This window comes from Gobius niger, assembly GCF_951799975.1.
Source record: "Gobius niger genome assembly, chromosome: 14".
NCBI lineage: Eukaryota > Metazoa > Chordata > Actinopteri > Gobiiformes > Gobiidae > Gobius > Gobius niger.
Window position 1 is genome coordinate 16,188,184 of NC_136865.1, and position 16,835 is coordinate 16,205,018.

Consider the following 16,835-nt stretch of genomic DNA (forward strand, 5'->3'; position numbering starts at 1 on the left):
AGTTTTAGTCTTTAAATTGCAAGTAAATTTAGTCGACTAAATTTAAGACGAATTTAGTCGACTTTGCATTGATAATATTCATTATAATCATATTTAATCGTGTTCCTCTGCTTTATGGAGCTGCTCCACATGAACAAAGCTCAGAGCTGATCCTTTGGCAGAGAATTTACATGATCTGAGGCTCTTTTAGACAATAGAAATCAATAGAAGTTTGGATGATTTTACTCTCTCCTTTTCATTTTTATTTAGTCTTATTTTAGTCGACTAAAATATCTGGACATTTTAGTCATAGTTTTAGTCTCATGAAAAACTTTCAATTTAGTTTTAGTCCAATTTGAGTCGTCAAAAATATCACTTTGACTAAAATTAAGACTAAATATTTTAGTCGACGAAATTCACACTGCTCAGACGAAGAATGGCGTCAGAGCCAGGGGACAAGGAGGAAGACAAAGATGAAAATGAGAAAGAGCGAGAGGAGGCAGCGTGGAGAGAGCTGTGCAGGAAGAAGAGGAAGGAGGAGCTGACCAGTGCAGGACACCACGCTCTGAAACAGGGATGAACCTAGGAAGCGGTGCACCGTTTCAGAGGAGCACTGAAGGCTGCCAGGTTTTCTCAGGGTACTCTTGATTTCCTCTACCTCCAAAAATATGCTGGTCAGGTTGGCCCACAGTGGCGGCATGCAGAGTCGCAGCAGTTCAGGACTAACCCTACACTTTCTTTGTACAATTGTGTAATGACAAATAAAGCGTTTAATTACTTACTTAATTTGACACCTCACTTTAAGTCAAAACAGAGTGTTTCTCCCTTTGTGAATTGCCGCTACTTTTTTATTGACTATAATTCTAAAGCATGAAGGGCTGTGTCCAAACCGTTACTAAGTGCCAAAAGGTAAAACGAAATTTGCTCTCAGCTATCGACTCTTGTCTCCTTTGTCTCCTCCAGGCTGGACTACTGCAATGCCCTCCTCGTCGGGATCCCGGCAAAAAGTCTTCAACAACTTCAATATATTCAGAACGCCGCGGCCAGGATCCTGACGAGGACACCTAAGCACCAGCACATCACCCCAGCCCTCTGTGACCTCCACTGGCTCCCGATCGGACAACGCATCAAATACAAAATCTGCCTGCTCACCTATCAATGCATCCATGGACACGCCCCGGACTGTCTCACTGAACTCCTCACCCCTCCGCCCATAACCAGAACACTCAGGTCCACAGACACCAACCTTCTCTCCGTCCCCAGAACAAAGCTCCGGACAATGGGTGACAGAGCGTTCCAGGTCCACCACCACACCTGAGGGCCCCACAGTCTCTGGAGACTTTCAGAAGAGAAGACTTTTCTGTTCCCTTATTAACATTTTAACTTCAACTCTTGTGTGCTTTTATTATTTTATTATTGTCCGTTTTTATTTGTGCTGTAGCACTTTGAGATTCCCATGTAAAGTGCTTTACAAATTAAAGGTATTATTATTATTATTATTATGCAGATCTGTTATACATTTTTATCTGAACAAAACATCAGCCTATGCCAATACTTCAACGCCGAGAGCCCATATTCTACAAAGTGCAATATATCAACAGAACCGATATATATCAATCTACCAGGACAAAATACCTTTCCCAGTACATGTTTATCCACAGTTCCCTCTGTGACGCTTAGGTAGACCCAGGCTGGGAATCACTGATATAAATATAGCTCACAAATATTTGTTAAATGCTGTAGCCCGGTTAAACTTAAAATAAACAGAGGGAACTGACATTGTTCAAAGGTGCCACATGTGCACACTGTGATAATCAGTAGCAGCATTTTATTAGTGTTAAGGCTTTAGTGCGGTGCTTCCGGTTTGTGTATGTCCTGGTTATCTACAGATGGCAGATTCAAAGACACAATGCCACTTCACTGTCTATTGTCCTTCAGCATCCATCCTCACTCAAACAAATGGGGGCAAGGTCATAATAAGACAGCGCCCCCCCCCCCCCCCCCCCCCCCCCTCAAAAATCAGCAGAGACCGCAGGTGACTTGCTCAGGGGCACTTCGGCAGCAGCATCTTCCTCTGCACGATGCCCTTCTCTGCAGCGGGGAAGCAGCCTCTTGGTTTATGAGCCTGCCCACCCTCAAGATTTTCAACAGTGACGTATTTACCAACAGGGACTCGCAAGTTTTCACACCGGTGCTCGATCTGCAGGCGAGGGCGACTATTTGGGGAGATAAACTGCAGGACTTTTTGTGTCACTCCGCACTTGTTCACTTCAGCCACACCGGGAATAAGCGTTTTTTTCCTTGCATTAGATACTAGTAGCTTTTGTCGGACACAGATTATCTCCGAGAAGTGTGGACATTTATTTCTAAAAAAAAAATAAAAACAATTAAAGGGTATTTTTTTGCTTACAGCTGAGAAAGATGCTGGTTGTGTTGCTCCTTGGATGCATCAGTTGTCTTCAGTTGGCTCCAGTCGTAATTGCAGACGGTAAGAAGACTTTCTACCTTAAAATATAGATAATAACCTTAAAAGTGATTAATATCCTAAGTTTTAATGTCATAAATCAAAATATCTCGATGAAAAGTTATCCTACCGTTAAGCTTCTGTTACGTGGTAGCGCCTTTAAATTGTCTCGCGGGAATTGCAATTAACGAGATTACCTAAAATGGCCTTTTCACTTTTTTTTTTTACTTTTTTGTTGCTGTTTATTCCTGTTAATCCCAGCGCGTTTCTATTACAGCAACACAGGGACTGATGTTTTCTTGCACAGTGGTATTAATTAGCCTTGAGAGAATGTGTAAACATTATTCTCCATTTTTTGTTTTAGAATGCTAATGCTAATGGGGTGGTGCTGTAATTTGGGTCAATTAACAGAACTGTCTAAATCAATTTTAAATGCCTTTCAATCATACAGCACATAAACAAATACAAATACACTGATTGAAAATGTGATTGATTGACAACTTGTTTTTATCCTCCATTTATTCATCTTGTGGTCCATTTTGAAACATGCTTTTAACAATGTCCTTGAATGTTTCATAGGTTTAATGAATAACATGGTGCATCTTGTAAAAATTATTGAAGTTTGAAAGATTGGAAAGGCCAGGGCTCTGTAATCTAGTTTGAAACAGCCAATTAGTTGTTGCCACGCCCATGACATAAACTTTGCTCCTTTGCTTATAAATATTTTTCATTCTTTGTCATTCCCCACTTGATTTCATGGTCATGCCCTTATTATTGATGACGCCTGAAACCCATCAGCCTTCTTCAGGCTTTTTCAGTTCAATGGTCAAGGTTCAAGTATAAAAGAAACTTGCAAATTAAATAATCCGACTATAATTAAAAAACATTGTCTTGACCTTGATCTGTACTGATAGAAATATCTCAGAAATCCCAAATCAGCTACATTCTCTAAAAGTGGGACACACTTAAGTAAATTGATCCGTATAAACAAACCAGTTCGTTCCCTGTCTTTGGTCTCAGGCCGCGTCTTTGTGCTGGAGCTGAGGAACTCCTCTGGATTGCTGGGACACAAAGACGCAGCGCGAGCCTGCGCAACACAACACGCCCGCCTCGCCTCGGCAGAAGAGCTCCACCAGGCCGTGGCCGACTGCTTCTTCTCAGCATGCACTCGTGGGTGGCTGCACGGGGCGACAGTGGGGTAAGAGATGCAATAGATCTGATTTATGTAGTGCTTTTTGTAGGCAACCCCTTTTTTTACTCACCTTTTTGTTTATTTTTGCAATACACAATTTGCCCAGATTTGGGACTGACACAAAGTGGACAAATACAACTCAAGAAAAAAATGACCACAAACATTTATTCCAGCTATTCTATTCTGCTAACATTGTACATGCAGGCAGTAGTGTTCTTAAGGAGATAGGAGGATGTTAGGGCCCATTTGAGAGGACGAAGAGACAGGCTGGAGGAAGATGGGTGAGAGAATGGCTCCACTGTTCTGCGTTAGAGCAGGAGGGAATTCAGAGCCAGAGTGTCATGTCGACAACTGCCTCCATTTACACCTCTCATCTCCACGGCAACATGACGCGTCAGACAGTGATGAGGGAAGGCTCCGAGGCCACGGGCAAGGCCAGGTATACTGTGTAAAACGGATTGACAGTTTGATAGGTGTGCTTTAGTCGCACAGTGGAGAAAAGTACTGCGCTTAATGCCTAATACAGTTTCAGACCGGTTCACTGTCCAGTGGAAGATGTTTGTGCTCGGCCTTACGACTTCGACTTCGACTTAATCTGAGTGACTTGTAACTTGTGATGATGTAGAACCTGAACTTTTTCTATCTACACACTAGCAGAAACATGGTAGGCACATTGAAAGCAAACCATATAGAAATGTGTAAAATGTTGAATGATTAATGGTAAGCTGTTCATAGTAGAGTTCATAGTTCTTAGGCCATTAATAAGTCCCTCTACTAATTTTAATCTTGTGACAGTGACACGATCTCTGATTCGGATTCTGGGAAAAGTGTGTTTTGTTCTTCTCTGAAATTCTAAAAGTGTTTTCTGATAGGATAGATGGTTAGATATATCAATCGATTTTAGCTTCATTCCATTTTCTAGGGTAAAGCAAATGATTGTAAACGGATTTTTTTGCAGAATTTCTGTTATATGATAGTAAGGCCAGACTTTCGCTGACGTGATTTTATATTTTGCTTCACAATAACGGAACCTCAAAGATTGACTCATATTTTCACATCTTCCTCTTACTTGTCAGTCATTTGTGCAGCCCAGGAAACCAAACACAATGATGTAGTCAAGTCAACCGGTCAGGTTCATGAACTTTCATTTGATGTCCTGCAAGGGTTTCAAAGCATAAAATATGGATCCGTATTAATCTAATTCTGATAGATATGTGATTAAATCTATGGTCAGACTCAGTGCTCCGATTTCCCCGAGCAAAAAAACAACAACATTCATCTTTACTTTAATTTCAGATATAGCTTTTGCCATCTCAGCCAGCCCTGTTTAAACATACGGGGGTGTTCAGTGTCAAAACAGTGATTTATGTATTCAGTGGTTTATTTGGTCGGGACAGTGCATGTTAATGAACATACATGGGTCATATGCATGTAAACACGCCACACCGGATTGCCTTGGGCTAATTTCCATCCGTCGTCCCACATGCGCACTCTCAAATGCATTCTGATTCCTCCTGGCCTGTTGTACATGTTTTTAGTGGTAGGGAAAACCGGCCTCTGCCTCTGTAGCTGCATGTTTTCTTGGTATTTGTCCTTTTAGAGGGTATGTGTGTGATGTCATTAGAAACAGCTTGGCAGTTGGTTTTCCATCATGGCAACAGCAGCAAATTGAGTGGCAACGTTATTCTTTTATTTGCCACTAAATGTTATTATTTTTATTTCTAATTCTGTTCAGATTTCAATTGGCATACCCTCTATTGCACCACATCCCTCTTGCCCCTGGATTTATTTCCTTATAAGCCCAAGTCAGAGTTTATGTGAAACATGCATGCTCTATGACTCACAAGCTTCTCACAGTCCCACACTGCTCTGCCTGTCAAATTCTTTCCAATTAGAGAGACTTTGATTAACTCTGCTATGCCCTATAGCTACTCGCAAACTTAACCATTGTAACCCTCGGTTCCCATTACCCAAATGATACATGGCTATTACTACTGTCTGTTAAAACACATTTGACTTTTAATGGCTTCTGTTATTAAAGCTTTTAACTTCCTGTAATGGATTTGATTGGAGCTGGCCCCAGGGGAACACACTGTGCTTTGGCTGGGAGGACGATGTAGGAAGCAAACGAGACCAATTAAAGGTCCTATACCTGATTTATTTTTCTTGAGGAGGAATGAAATTTGTTTTGTCCTTCAGTATATTGTGAAAACAGATATTTGTGAAAGCTATGAAACATATTTTAAAACACTTTTTTTTTAGCATGTTTCACTACAAAATTACATCGTAAACAAAGAAAAACAAATCTGGTATAGGGCCTCTCAGTTTAAACCCTTTGAAAATGAACCCACTTCAGAAAAAATACTACAGCTACACATGGGAACATTTTCTTTATTGCATCACTGTGATAACCAGGTCCCCAAATGCAGATACTGCATCTGTACTGGACCATGTTTGGTGTTCCTGTAGTGTGAAGTCATCTTGCAATAATATTTGACAAAGTAAAAACAACACATGGCAGGAGACAGAACAGGATGTATATATTTGTATATTTATACAGACCTGTTTCATAGTCCAAAAAGAGCATTGCCTTTATATGTGTACGTAAAGACATCTACTTATCTAACTTCCTGGGTTTTTAACTGAGTCCATGCTGTAACAATGTAAAAACGTGCAGAGCAGTGAAAGCCTATAATATACATACATTGACATAATCTCCATATAAATATAGGCTTTATAACTATTTTATATGCTTTTATTTTCCTATTCACAGGACTACCGTGTGTAATGCTGAGGGCAGTACATCGAAAGTTGTGGATGTAAAAACAGAAAATGTTACCGAGGACTTCACTGACCTGAGCGCCTTTTGTATCAAAGACCAAGGTGAGAAAGAACTAATTACAATACTGATAAAGTACTTATAAAAATGAAGTATTCGTTCAATTGTCTTATTGTAGTTTTTTTTAATGTTGATGTTTTGTTACAGTTCATCTCTGTAATTACTGGGACTATCCTCATGAGTGAAAAACTGACATAAAGTGGAAACAAATTAATTACTCTCACTGTAGTGTCAGGGAGCAACAACATTATTTAAATAATTCAGTTTCATTGTCAATTCTACTGCTTGTAAATGTAGAGAATCAACATTTTTATTTCTCTCAATTCATTATTGGCAAAGACAAAGCTCCACCAAGCTCGACGACAGCTCGGTGATGAGACAGTCCTTCAGTCACTGATCCAGCTGACTTAAAGCCACAGGTTTGAGATGGCAGGTGAACTCAATTCCTAATAGTATACTGTATATGAATGATGCAACCTTTTGCTCATAGATTGATATTTGCCCCGCTCTCGACCTAATATTCTGGCTTCAAATTAGACGATTATATGTGTCTGTGGTGGAAGAAGTACTCAATATTCTTACTTAAGTAAAAGTGCATATACAGTAAAAGTAAAAGTACAAGTATCTGATAAAATGTTTACTTAAAGGGACTAGATGCAAGTTGGTCATTTTCATTCTAGTTGCTGCCACCTCAGGTCTTATGCGTAACAGTCTATATTAAGCTCGTGCATGACGGCACTTTGGGCCCGAATTAACAAGTGACAGAGTGACAGTGCAGGATTTTAGATTTACATTGCTGGAACATGTAGGTCGAGGAAAATACATCATTTTAACATGTTTAAACTCCGAGAGGTCACTTTAAAAATAAAATACTTTTACTTTTAACCCGATTTCAAAATGTAGTGGAGTAGAAAGTACAGATACAGGCTCTAAAATGTAGTGAAGTAAAAGTAAAAAGTATTCATCATAAAATGTACTTAAGTAAAGTAAAAGTACCTATAATTTGTACTTTTTACTTTGTTATTTTCCACCACTGATATGTGTATGATAATTAAAAGCATTATTATTATTTTCTGTTGACTGTAAAACAGCAGTAACAATATAATCATCTCTTGTGTCATAGGTAAGCCATGTGGTGATCCTCCCTCCTTTCCTAACGCCCACTTCCAGGGGCACACGGGGTTTGAACTGGGAGACGAGCTGCTCTACTCCTGCATGCCCGGCTATGTGATGCCCAGTGGAAACAGTGCCTTCAGTCTGCTCTGTGACAGCTGTGGGGAGTGGTATGGCCTGGTCCAGCTTTGTGTAAAAGGTGAAAAGAAATATGTTAACTGTCCCTTTACAATGTGAACACAACATGGATATTGTCTCCTTGTCGCCCTAAGCATCAAAGCTTGGAACTTTGACCCAGACTGGACAGGAACATGCTGAGGTCAAAGCACTCACCTCTGTGTGTGTTAGCAGCTTGTGTTGTTAAGTGCATGGTGCTTGAGTCAGTGCCTTTGAGAAACACTGTCTCAGTTGTAAGCTGGGATCAAAATGGCTGCCATGGCACCAGAGTGTGACATGCCATGGTGTGTCCCAGTTCACAGAGGAGAGGGAAGAGCCATGTAATATGGGCAAAGGGCGAAAGGCCTGTATTCATTTTCATATTCTTTTGTTTCTTTGCCTTTACACTGTTGGGTCACCAGACACAGTAAATCCACTGCTACGGTACACAAGATAGGACAGATTTTTTGACAGATTTTAAATGGAGATAAGTATTTATATTTATCTGAGGTTCGAGAGCAGGACCACACCTCCTATACGCCTCTTCCGGCCGCCGGCCTATTTAAGCCCCCGTCTACTAACCTCGTCCTCTCGTTCGGAGTTTCCGGCCCCACCCTCCCTCCCTTTTACTAATATTCTTCTGCTTTTCCTACAGGTAGGGGGACGAGAGCCCGTGAGCTTCCCTCACCGAACCCCCAAAACGTCAATACCCGTTCTCAATAAACGTTTTTGTACTTCATATCTGAGGTTGTGGTCCTTGTGAGCGAAATTATCCCAAGCTTTTGATATGCAAGGACACCCACAAGCTTGTGATCTCCAGCAGTGGGAATTTAAAATGTATCTTCTTCCAAAAAGCTTCAAACTCTCAAATGTGAATGCAACAAATTTCAGGTTTGTGATCAGATACGATGTGTTTGTTTTGACAGATGAAGCAGAGAGCCTCATCGACTATGAAGACCAGTTTACGGACTCCTACAAACAGACCAAGGATCCCGAGGAGACTCAAGGCCAGGTCTACCAAGAAGTGCAGGATGGAAAAGGCTTTCAAGAGGCAGCGCACCAAGATGAACAAGCAGTGTTGGACGACCCCGGAGAGCCAGTTGATCTGAGTGAAAAACTGGATGAAGCTGCTTTGGGAGAGGAACAAGCTGAAGAGGGCGGCGTCGGAGATTTCATTGTGAATCAAAGTTGGAGCCCGGAGAGGACAGAGGTGGTCAGAACTGAGGAAGTACCGGCGACACACTCCCCCGTCTCACTGCTCTCCCAAAAACACATGTTCTGGTTTCCGTCCGAGGCCTTTCAGGAAGGACCTCCTGTCTCCGTCTCCACAAATTCCGCCACCCAGAGCTCAGCAGGTGTCCAGTCGAACGAGAGCAAGGAGCAGGAGAGCATGGAAGTGGACCCGCAGCATGTTGTTGACTTTACGGATCAGGTGGAGACATTTGAGAGCCATATGGAGAGTCACAACGACAGCCGGAGTCACGAGCACGATTCCCTTGACAGCCACCAGGACGAGAGGGACGTGACCGTTTACACACCCACACAACACCATGATGATGAGGACAGCCACGATGACCACTATGACATGGGAGAGCACGAGGGAGACCGTATACGAGTCCACTATGACAGCCGAGATTACGACGGTCCGGGGCAAACGTATGAGGAACATGAAAGTTATGAGGATCCCACAGAGCAGCCGGATTTGTCCCAAGAGCAGGTGGACCACAGCGACTCTGAAGACACCGAGAAGCCGTATGATCCAGACGATAACGACAGCTATGAGGACAACAGTCGGCAGCATGTGATTTTCACAATGGATGGGGGGCGGCACAATGTATCCCAGAAGGCCACGGGGACTAAAGCCACCACTGATGACACGTGGCTAGATGGTTACCCTATTGCGCAAAAAGAGGCCGGACAGGAGGCATCCACAACGCAGAAAGAGCAAGTCACAGAAAATCCAAATGAGATTTTTCTCAACACAGGACTTCCCAATACAGAGCCTGGTTTAGATGAATTGGGGAAAGAGGAGGCGACCGCTGCGGCCCGCCCAGACCCTTCTGACTCAAATTCGTACTCGGACACCACAGACTACGACACGCAACAGGCTGCGCCCACCAACTCCTGGCTCGGAGATCTCACTGAGCACCCCTTTCTGGATCAGGGGCCTGTCCCGCCTCTGAACGACCTGGATGTCTTGGCTGGGGACAGACACGTCGAGGAGCACACCATCGATAACCTCCCAGGTGAAATGGGCGAGAGAGGGGAGGTGGAGGGGGAGAAGGGGGTGGTGGAGAGGGGGGAGGCGGAGGGGGAGAGGGGGGAGGCGGTGTGCACGGATGAGAACTGCCCCCCTCCGACTACGTCGCGCAGGGGTCCGACTGTCGCGGCCATAATTATAGCGGTGTGCGTGGTGGCTGCAGCGGTCGTCATGGGAGTGTGGTGTTACCGACGGCAACTGCAGAAAAGCTCAGTGTACGAAATGAACGGCAAAGGCCAAAGTCAGAAGAGACAGGGGCAACAGATGGAGATGCAGCAGAAAGTGTGAGGAGACGGAGGAGAAATGGACTCAGTTTTGAAGGAGTAGGAATTTTCAAAGACACTATTGACACTACTTTACTTTCTATTTAAATATCGTGGGTTCATAATATAAATTAAAAATGGTATAACTTCCTATTGAAAATCCACACATAAGACAAAACATGGGCCTGAATCAGAGGAGCTGAAACATCCTCCATCTCTGAAAGAATAAAGCACCATTGTTCTAGAACAGTGCAACAGTCCTATTCTGAAGAATCAAGAAAACCAAAGGATGTTATCAGTTTTTATATTCTGTACATCATATATTTCCATCATGATCTACATATGAACAGCTGGCCATTTTCAAATATAGAAACTACTGCCTCCATTGAAGTCTTGAACAAGCACATCTATGAAAAGGAAAGTGATTACGTGTTTCAGATCAATGCACTGAAGGTCTAGCTTGAGTACTGAGGAAATGATTATAGCAATCAGAACCAAACTATAGAGTAACCACAGGAGAGGGGGAAACAAAAACAGCAACCCTGGAATACGTTTATAAACATACAGAAGTTCAAATCAAATCTCATATAAGGGTCGTAAGACAGATGTTGAAGTTCAGTGACCAGAGTCTTGTCAGCTCTTGTCTTGTATATTTGAAAATGTGACTTTCAGTAGGAATGGTCGTCGTTTTGTTTGAATATTGTAAAGTATCATGAAAGTTTTAAGTGCAATGTAAATAGTAGCTATACAGTTCAGAGTGTGGTTATGTTTTTGTATACACATGAAAAGGGATGCAGCAGCAGGTGACGACGGGAAGACACTTGTTATAAATAATCTGATAAATACTCATAAGTCATTCTACACAGTGATGAAACTTCAATCTGTTTTTGTTTTGTGAAATTAAACTCAATAAAAAGTCAAATATACTGTTTTATCTGGTGCTCAGAAAAGAATATAGTGCATTTTACCTCAGATTTTTCACAGGGTAAATTTACTTTCTCCACTATTTGTCATGCCTTGTGTGTCGGGAAGCAACGAATCGTGGCAGTGTGCCTTGCTTTTCTGTCTTTGTTTTGCTGAAATTCTACTTTTTGTACAAAAAAATTGTACAATACTGTATACAACAATAAAGGTCGAAACATGTACCTTGTGTCATCTCTATGCAGCTTTATTCGTAGCTTGTTACAGCACTGTAACAGCATGGAAATAGCATTAAAGTGCCATAACATGGTAATTATGGTAATTACTTGGAAACAGAATACACATTTTATTCCATGGTGCTATGATTTATCGTGACCCTTATCCCAATCCTGTATAAAACTCACAATGACTGGGAAATATGGTTAGTACATCATGTTAATATTGAAACAGGGTTGCAAAATCCCCATTTATCTTTCAATTACCATCCTATTTCCACGCTGTTACTGTGCTGTGAAGGGCAATGATTATATTTTATAGGACTCATATTGCAAAATGTGAAGTAATAATCCTTGAGCCATTTTAAACTGCTAGTGGAAATGGGGAAGAAATGAGCAATAATGGTGAAAAGGAGCGGTGAGGGTTCTTGAGACAGTCATACAGAGCAAATGTTCCCTTGAGTATTTTAACATCGACACGCGACAAACTGCACTGAGCCTCAATGTTCAAACATTATTAAACAACTCTGTTTTCTCATGTCTCTTCTCAAATGACACCAGTTCAAAAAATTTCCTCATGACCAATGTTTCTTTCCTTTCATATTTTAGCGATTATGTAATGATATATTTGGTGATAATAACTTCCTTATCGTTAGAAGAAATACAAAAACAACAATATTTACAAAGACATTTTATTGAAAAATTACACATCTCAAAACAATAAAGACAATGGCAGCTTTCACAGCAAAGTCATAGTTTGTTTGAAGTCTGGCCCAGTTGATAATTTATTGCTTGTATCTGAAACTGCGGTGGCCAATCAGTGCTTCTTGCAAAAATAATAAATACACGCTGTGCAGTGTCTGCTTTGGTATTTGCGTTGTTCAGTATTTCAGCTGTTCAGGGCAATTCATCGTCTTCCAGAAACTCGTCTATAAACTCCACAACCTCCCCCTGTAAACACAAAACCCACACAAGCTGAATGGCAGGGTATGTAGCATGCGCTCTGACTGGTTTAAAAAGAGCATTACAATCACAACATGGGTATGCAGCATAATGAGGAAGCAAGCACTAACTACCTACTTCATCTCTCTATATGTGAACATGCAATATCTCATGTTAAAGCTCAGCACCTTCGGATTTGAGGACCTCAAATCCCCTAACCTTAGCTGCTGGAGAACTGCACTGGCTCTAAGTAACACTTGATTGGGGACAGGTACAGGGATTTTGTAGATGACAGAGAGAGAGAGTCCTTTAAAGTTTAAGATGTATTGTTAAATACTGGTTTATGCAACGACAAATGGAATAAAGTGGTGCTCATTCTGCTTTCTGGTTGTAGCATTAGCTGGACAACAACAAAAATGTACCATGTCCACATGAATATTTTCAACATCATGCAAAATGTTTTGTTTTGATGAAGATCTGAAAATGTATTACATGTTTACTGCTTATCAGGATACATATTAAAGGTGGCTCCAACTTGCTCCTTTTATCTGACATTTTGTGCCCCATGAATGAATGAATGAGCCAACAACATTTACATTATACTTGTTTGTAATTCCAGGAGATTTGATAAAGTGCAATACAGTTTCCGCATAACAGCATGTGCAGTAATTGAGGATCTTGAGGATTGCCCTGGTGGCTACATGGCGCTTTTGCTGCATTGCAATAACAATGGAAACTGCAGGTATCGTGCTGCCACCTCCTGGTGATCTGCCTGCATACATAAAGGACAAGGCCTTTGCTGTACTGAAGAATCAAGATGTTTTACAAGCACAAACACTGAGTATGGGCTCCAAATCTTATATGATTTCAGGAATTTTTTTTCATTGTTTCAGGCACAAAAATCTTCTTGAGCAACGACTCAGCAACGATTCAAGCCAATTCTGCTTTGATTGAAAGGTATCTCTAAATTTAATTACCGATATATAGAAACTTCAAATAAAAACATGAAATCTTCCTATAGCACAGGTTTAAGAACATAGCTGTAACCTACGTACACTAGATCAAAGACAAACTCACCTCGTCATCACTCATCAGGCGCTGTCTGGCAAAGTCCAACATCTGTAGCTGCAGAGTCGTCTGATTGTGATACCGCAATGCCTCCTAAACAACAAAGACACATCTATAATATCAGGACGTAAAATACTTGTTTTGTAAAGAGAAATGCACCTATACAATAAACATAGTTATTTATTGTAGGTACTACTGCAGCAGCTTCTTGAAATTGTAAAAGTAAATGTAATGGAAGGAAGATTAGAATGTAGGTATTGTTCCAGCCATAGTGATATAGTCGGAAATAATTCAGTAAATCTATTGTTTAATACACTTTCAGGATACTTTTTACTTCTTCCATTGTTTTTTTTGTACACGATAGCAAGAAGCTCCTGGGTTTGATCTCTGGCACAGGCTTTCTGTGTGGAGTTTGCATAATTTTCTTGTGTCTGCATAGGTTTCCTCTGGGTACTACGGTCTCCCCTACCACCAAAAACGTGTACAAAAGGCCAGGATGAGCGATAGTGTGTTGTGAGTGCGAGTGTGGGACGACGAATGGAAATTAGCCCATGACCACCATCCAGTGTGGTGTGTTATTGTATTATTGATCCCTGTAGGGAAATCCAGTCTCTGCATTTGACCCATCCTCACTGCCGCTGGGGCGACCTGTAGGAGCAGTGAGCAGACAGCCTGGGCCGACGCTCAGGGCCCCATCTCCAGATGTGGAGCTAGAAATGCCTGCAGGAGGATTAACCTATTGTACATGTTTTTAGTGGTAGGGGAAACCAGAGTACCCAGAGGAAACCTATGCAGACACAGGGAGAACATGCAAACGCCACACAGAAAGGCCCCGTCCAGGTGGCAATCAAACCTGGGACCTTCTAGCTCTGAAGCATGACCGCTAATTGAATAACATGCAGTGTCCCGACCAAAATAAACGAATAAACAACCGTTTTTATGGCCGTACTGTGAAATTACTAGCCTATGAAATCCCTCTACATACATTGTAGTTAATCATTGAGGCTTGGCTACATTAATGACACTCTGTTAACCATGGATTACAGTTTTATGAGAAGATCAATACTGATGTCCATTAACTGAGGCTTTATTGAGAGGACAAGCGGTTTCGTCAGTCGTAGCAGATCTTAAATGTAAGTCATTAATTTGTCTTACTGATCTAGGCAGGAAATCCTCCTCTGTCAGGTCCCATTGTTTTTTGTGATACTGGTAGTAGACCACATTGTTGTTCATAACTTCATCACTGGGGTCAAACAGTAGGTAACTGGTTGCACATGGCACTGCGTTTTTCAAATCCTTCACTAAGAGACAGAGAAAAGGTGAGTTTAATTTTCCACACTATGAAATACAAATATAACAACAAGCACTGTAATATAGAAGACTCTCAACACCTACATTTGTAATAGGCAAACTGCAGGTAGTGGTACATCGTGGCTACAAACTTTTCAACAATGAAGCCTCCCACAACAGGCGTAAGATCACTATCACATTTCACCTTTCGCTCAAGGACCTCAATATAGTGATCTGTCAGGAAAAAGAGAGAAAACATGAAACCTAATCATTTGGCAGACTTTAATAGCACTTTACACAGCATTTGCCATTCACTCTGGTGGTGGACTATTGATGTAGCCACCCCTTCCCTGTGATGGAAATGTGTCCTCAATGACCAACCTCAATCTCACACTAAATTCACAAAGAGTGTCTTGCCGAAAGACACAAAGCATTGTGTCATTGGGGAGAGCTCTACCATCTGAGCCGCTGTCGCCCTAAACACACTTTAAGCCCATTTCATAAAGCATCGTGATGAATACTGACCAGCTATTGAGGGGTAGAAGTCTTTAAAGTCTTTGACATCTCTTGGTCCCTCGGATGCAGCCAGGCACTCATCATAGACTTTAAAATAATCTCTAAGAGCAAGCTCCATGTCCGACACCGATGTACGGAAATTGTCTCCATTGTAGGCTCTCACTGCTCGAACAAATAATGTCTAAAACAAAACAAAATGTTTTATTATTACTTTTATAAACACAACTAGGATTATAGTTTGCTGTTTACAGGTGACATGGGATATGACAATATTAAACAGCCCCTTTACCTCATAGGATTTACTCTCCAGGTCTTTAAGATGCTCTTCAGCTCCTGGCAGGCTCTTGTAGTAGGCCATGTTTCTTTGCATCATCTCATCGTCTGGATGCTTCAGGAGGAAGGTGTGAGCTGCTGACACCGCCTTGGCCAGGTTTTCTGACTGTAATGTGCAACATAGAAAGTCACACACATAATCCTTCTCTTGGCAACACGGCTATTCCACAAATATTACATGATCATCACTATACAAGGTCTAAACAATCTACTGTGACTTGTGTTGTGATTTGTTACAAGGTACTGCTTTATTTTCATTTAGTTGATGCAAAGGTTTTTCAGACAACAGCCTGCTGTGCATCGTGGCACGTAGATGACGCCATTACGCACGGTCACGCTCCTAAAATAGTCCACTTAAGCGAAAGTTCTAGGGCCCGAAGTGAAGTGGGGAGTTTAGCAGCTGGGTCAAGTGATTGATCAACAGTACTTCACCTTAATCTGTAGACTAGTGTACAGTTACACCAAAAATGATCTTGAGGATGGGCATATCAGCCCCTTGATTTACAATAGTCTATCCACTTACTTTGAAGTATGCATACTGCAGGTATCTGTACGGCTCTCTTCTTTCAAACTCTTCTATGGTTTCTCTGCTGGGCATGGTCTGTCTGAAAGCAGGCAGCCCTTGCTTGCACCTCTTCAGGCACTGCGCCCGTTTCATGACGTTGCCAAAAGAGCGCAGTTCAGGGAATTCCGCAAACTTCTCCTCGTCGTCCAGCCTCACGGAGCTGCAGTTGAGGTTACAGAAGGCCTCGCTGTCTCTCAGGAGTCGGTACAGCCTCAGGGACACCTCGATGTACTCCACGGTCTCCTTCCACTTCTCCCCCGTGTACTGGTCCAGCGCGTACTTGTAAGCGGATTCCAGCGGCATCAGCTCATGCCTGGGGAAACTCCGAAAGCTGTACTTTTCGTATTGAGAATGGACTCCCGCGATTAAAAGCGTCAGTGACAGTAAGGGAAAAGTCTGTAAAGAACCCGTGGATGCCATGTTTGGAGGCCAAGAGGCTCCTGAGAAGATAGGGGGAGCAGCTAGGCGTGTGTTTGTGGGACCGCCTCAAGTTCCATCATGTATCCGGACAAAAGCTCCCCTCCCCCGGGCAAGCAACAGGCAGAAGTAGCGGCTTTGAGCGCTCCTCCCACAAAACGTAGGAAAAGCAGCTTAAATCAGTTCACTTGTTCTAAAAGTCCAACTTCTGAACTTAATCCACCCCAAAATTGCTATAAAACCACTCATTCGCCAATACTATGCAAATCACATATTATAACGCAACAGATGTAGTAATAACC

The 16,835-nt window shown here is 42.0% G+C and overlaps 2 protein-coding genes across 2 annotated transcripts; one reads left to right on the plus strand and one right to left on the minus strand.

The window, feature by feature from the left end:
• Positions 1–2,360: 2,360 nt before the first annotated feature.
• susd5 (sushi domain containing 5) lies at positions 2,361–10,494 on the plus strand. Its single transcript, XM_079570458.1, has 5 exons — positions 2,361–2,467; positions 3,464–3,641; positions 6,409–6,518; positions 7,598–7,786; positions 8,670–10,494. Exons 1-5 carry the CDS (start codon positions 2,401–2,403, stop codon positions 10,289–10,291), a joined length of 2,166 nt encoding a protein of 721 aa, XP_079426584.1. The 5' UTR covers positions 2,361–2,400; the 3' UTR covers positions 10,292–10,494.
• A 1,624-nt stretch (positions 10,495–12,118) lies between these two features.
• crtap (cartilage associated protein) lies at positions 12,119–16,805 on the minus strand. The gene is made up of 7 exons (XM_079570745.1): positions 16,075–16,805; positions 15,508–15,657; positions 15,228–15,399; positions 14,808–14,936; positions 14,568–14,713; positions 13,422–13,505; positions 12,119–12,353 (listed from the first exon to the last, which is right to left on the minus strand). The coding sequence occupies exons 1-7, from the start codon at positions 16,534–16,536 to the stop codon at positions 12,300–12,302; spliced, it is 1,197 nt and encodes a 398-aa protein (XP_079426871.1). The 5' UTR covers positions 16,537–16,805; the 3' UTR covers positions 12,119–12,299.
• Between the last annotated feature and the right edge of the window lie 30 nt (positions 16,806–16,835).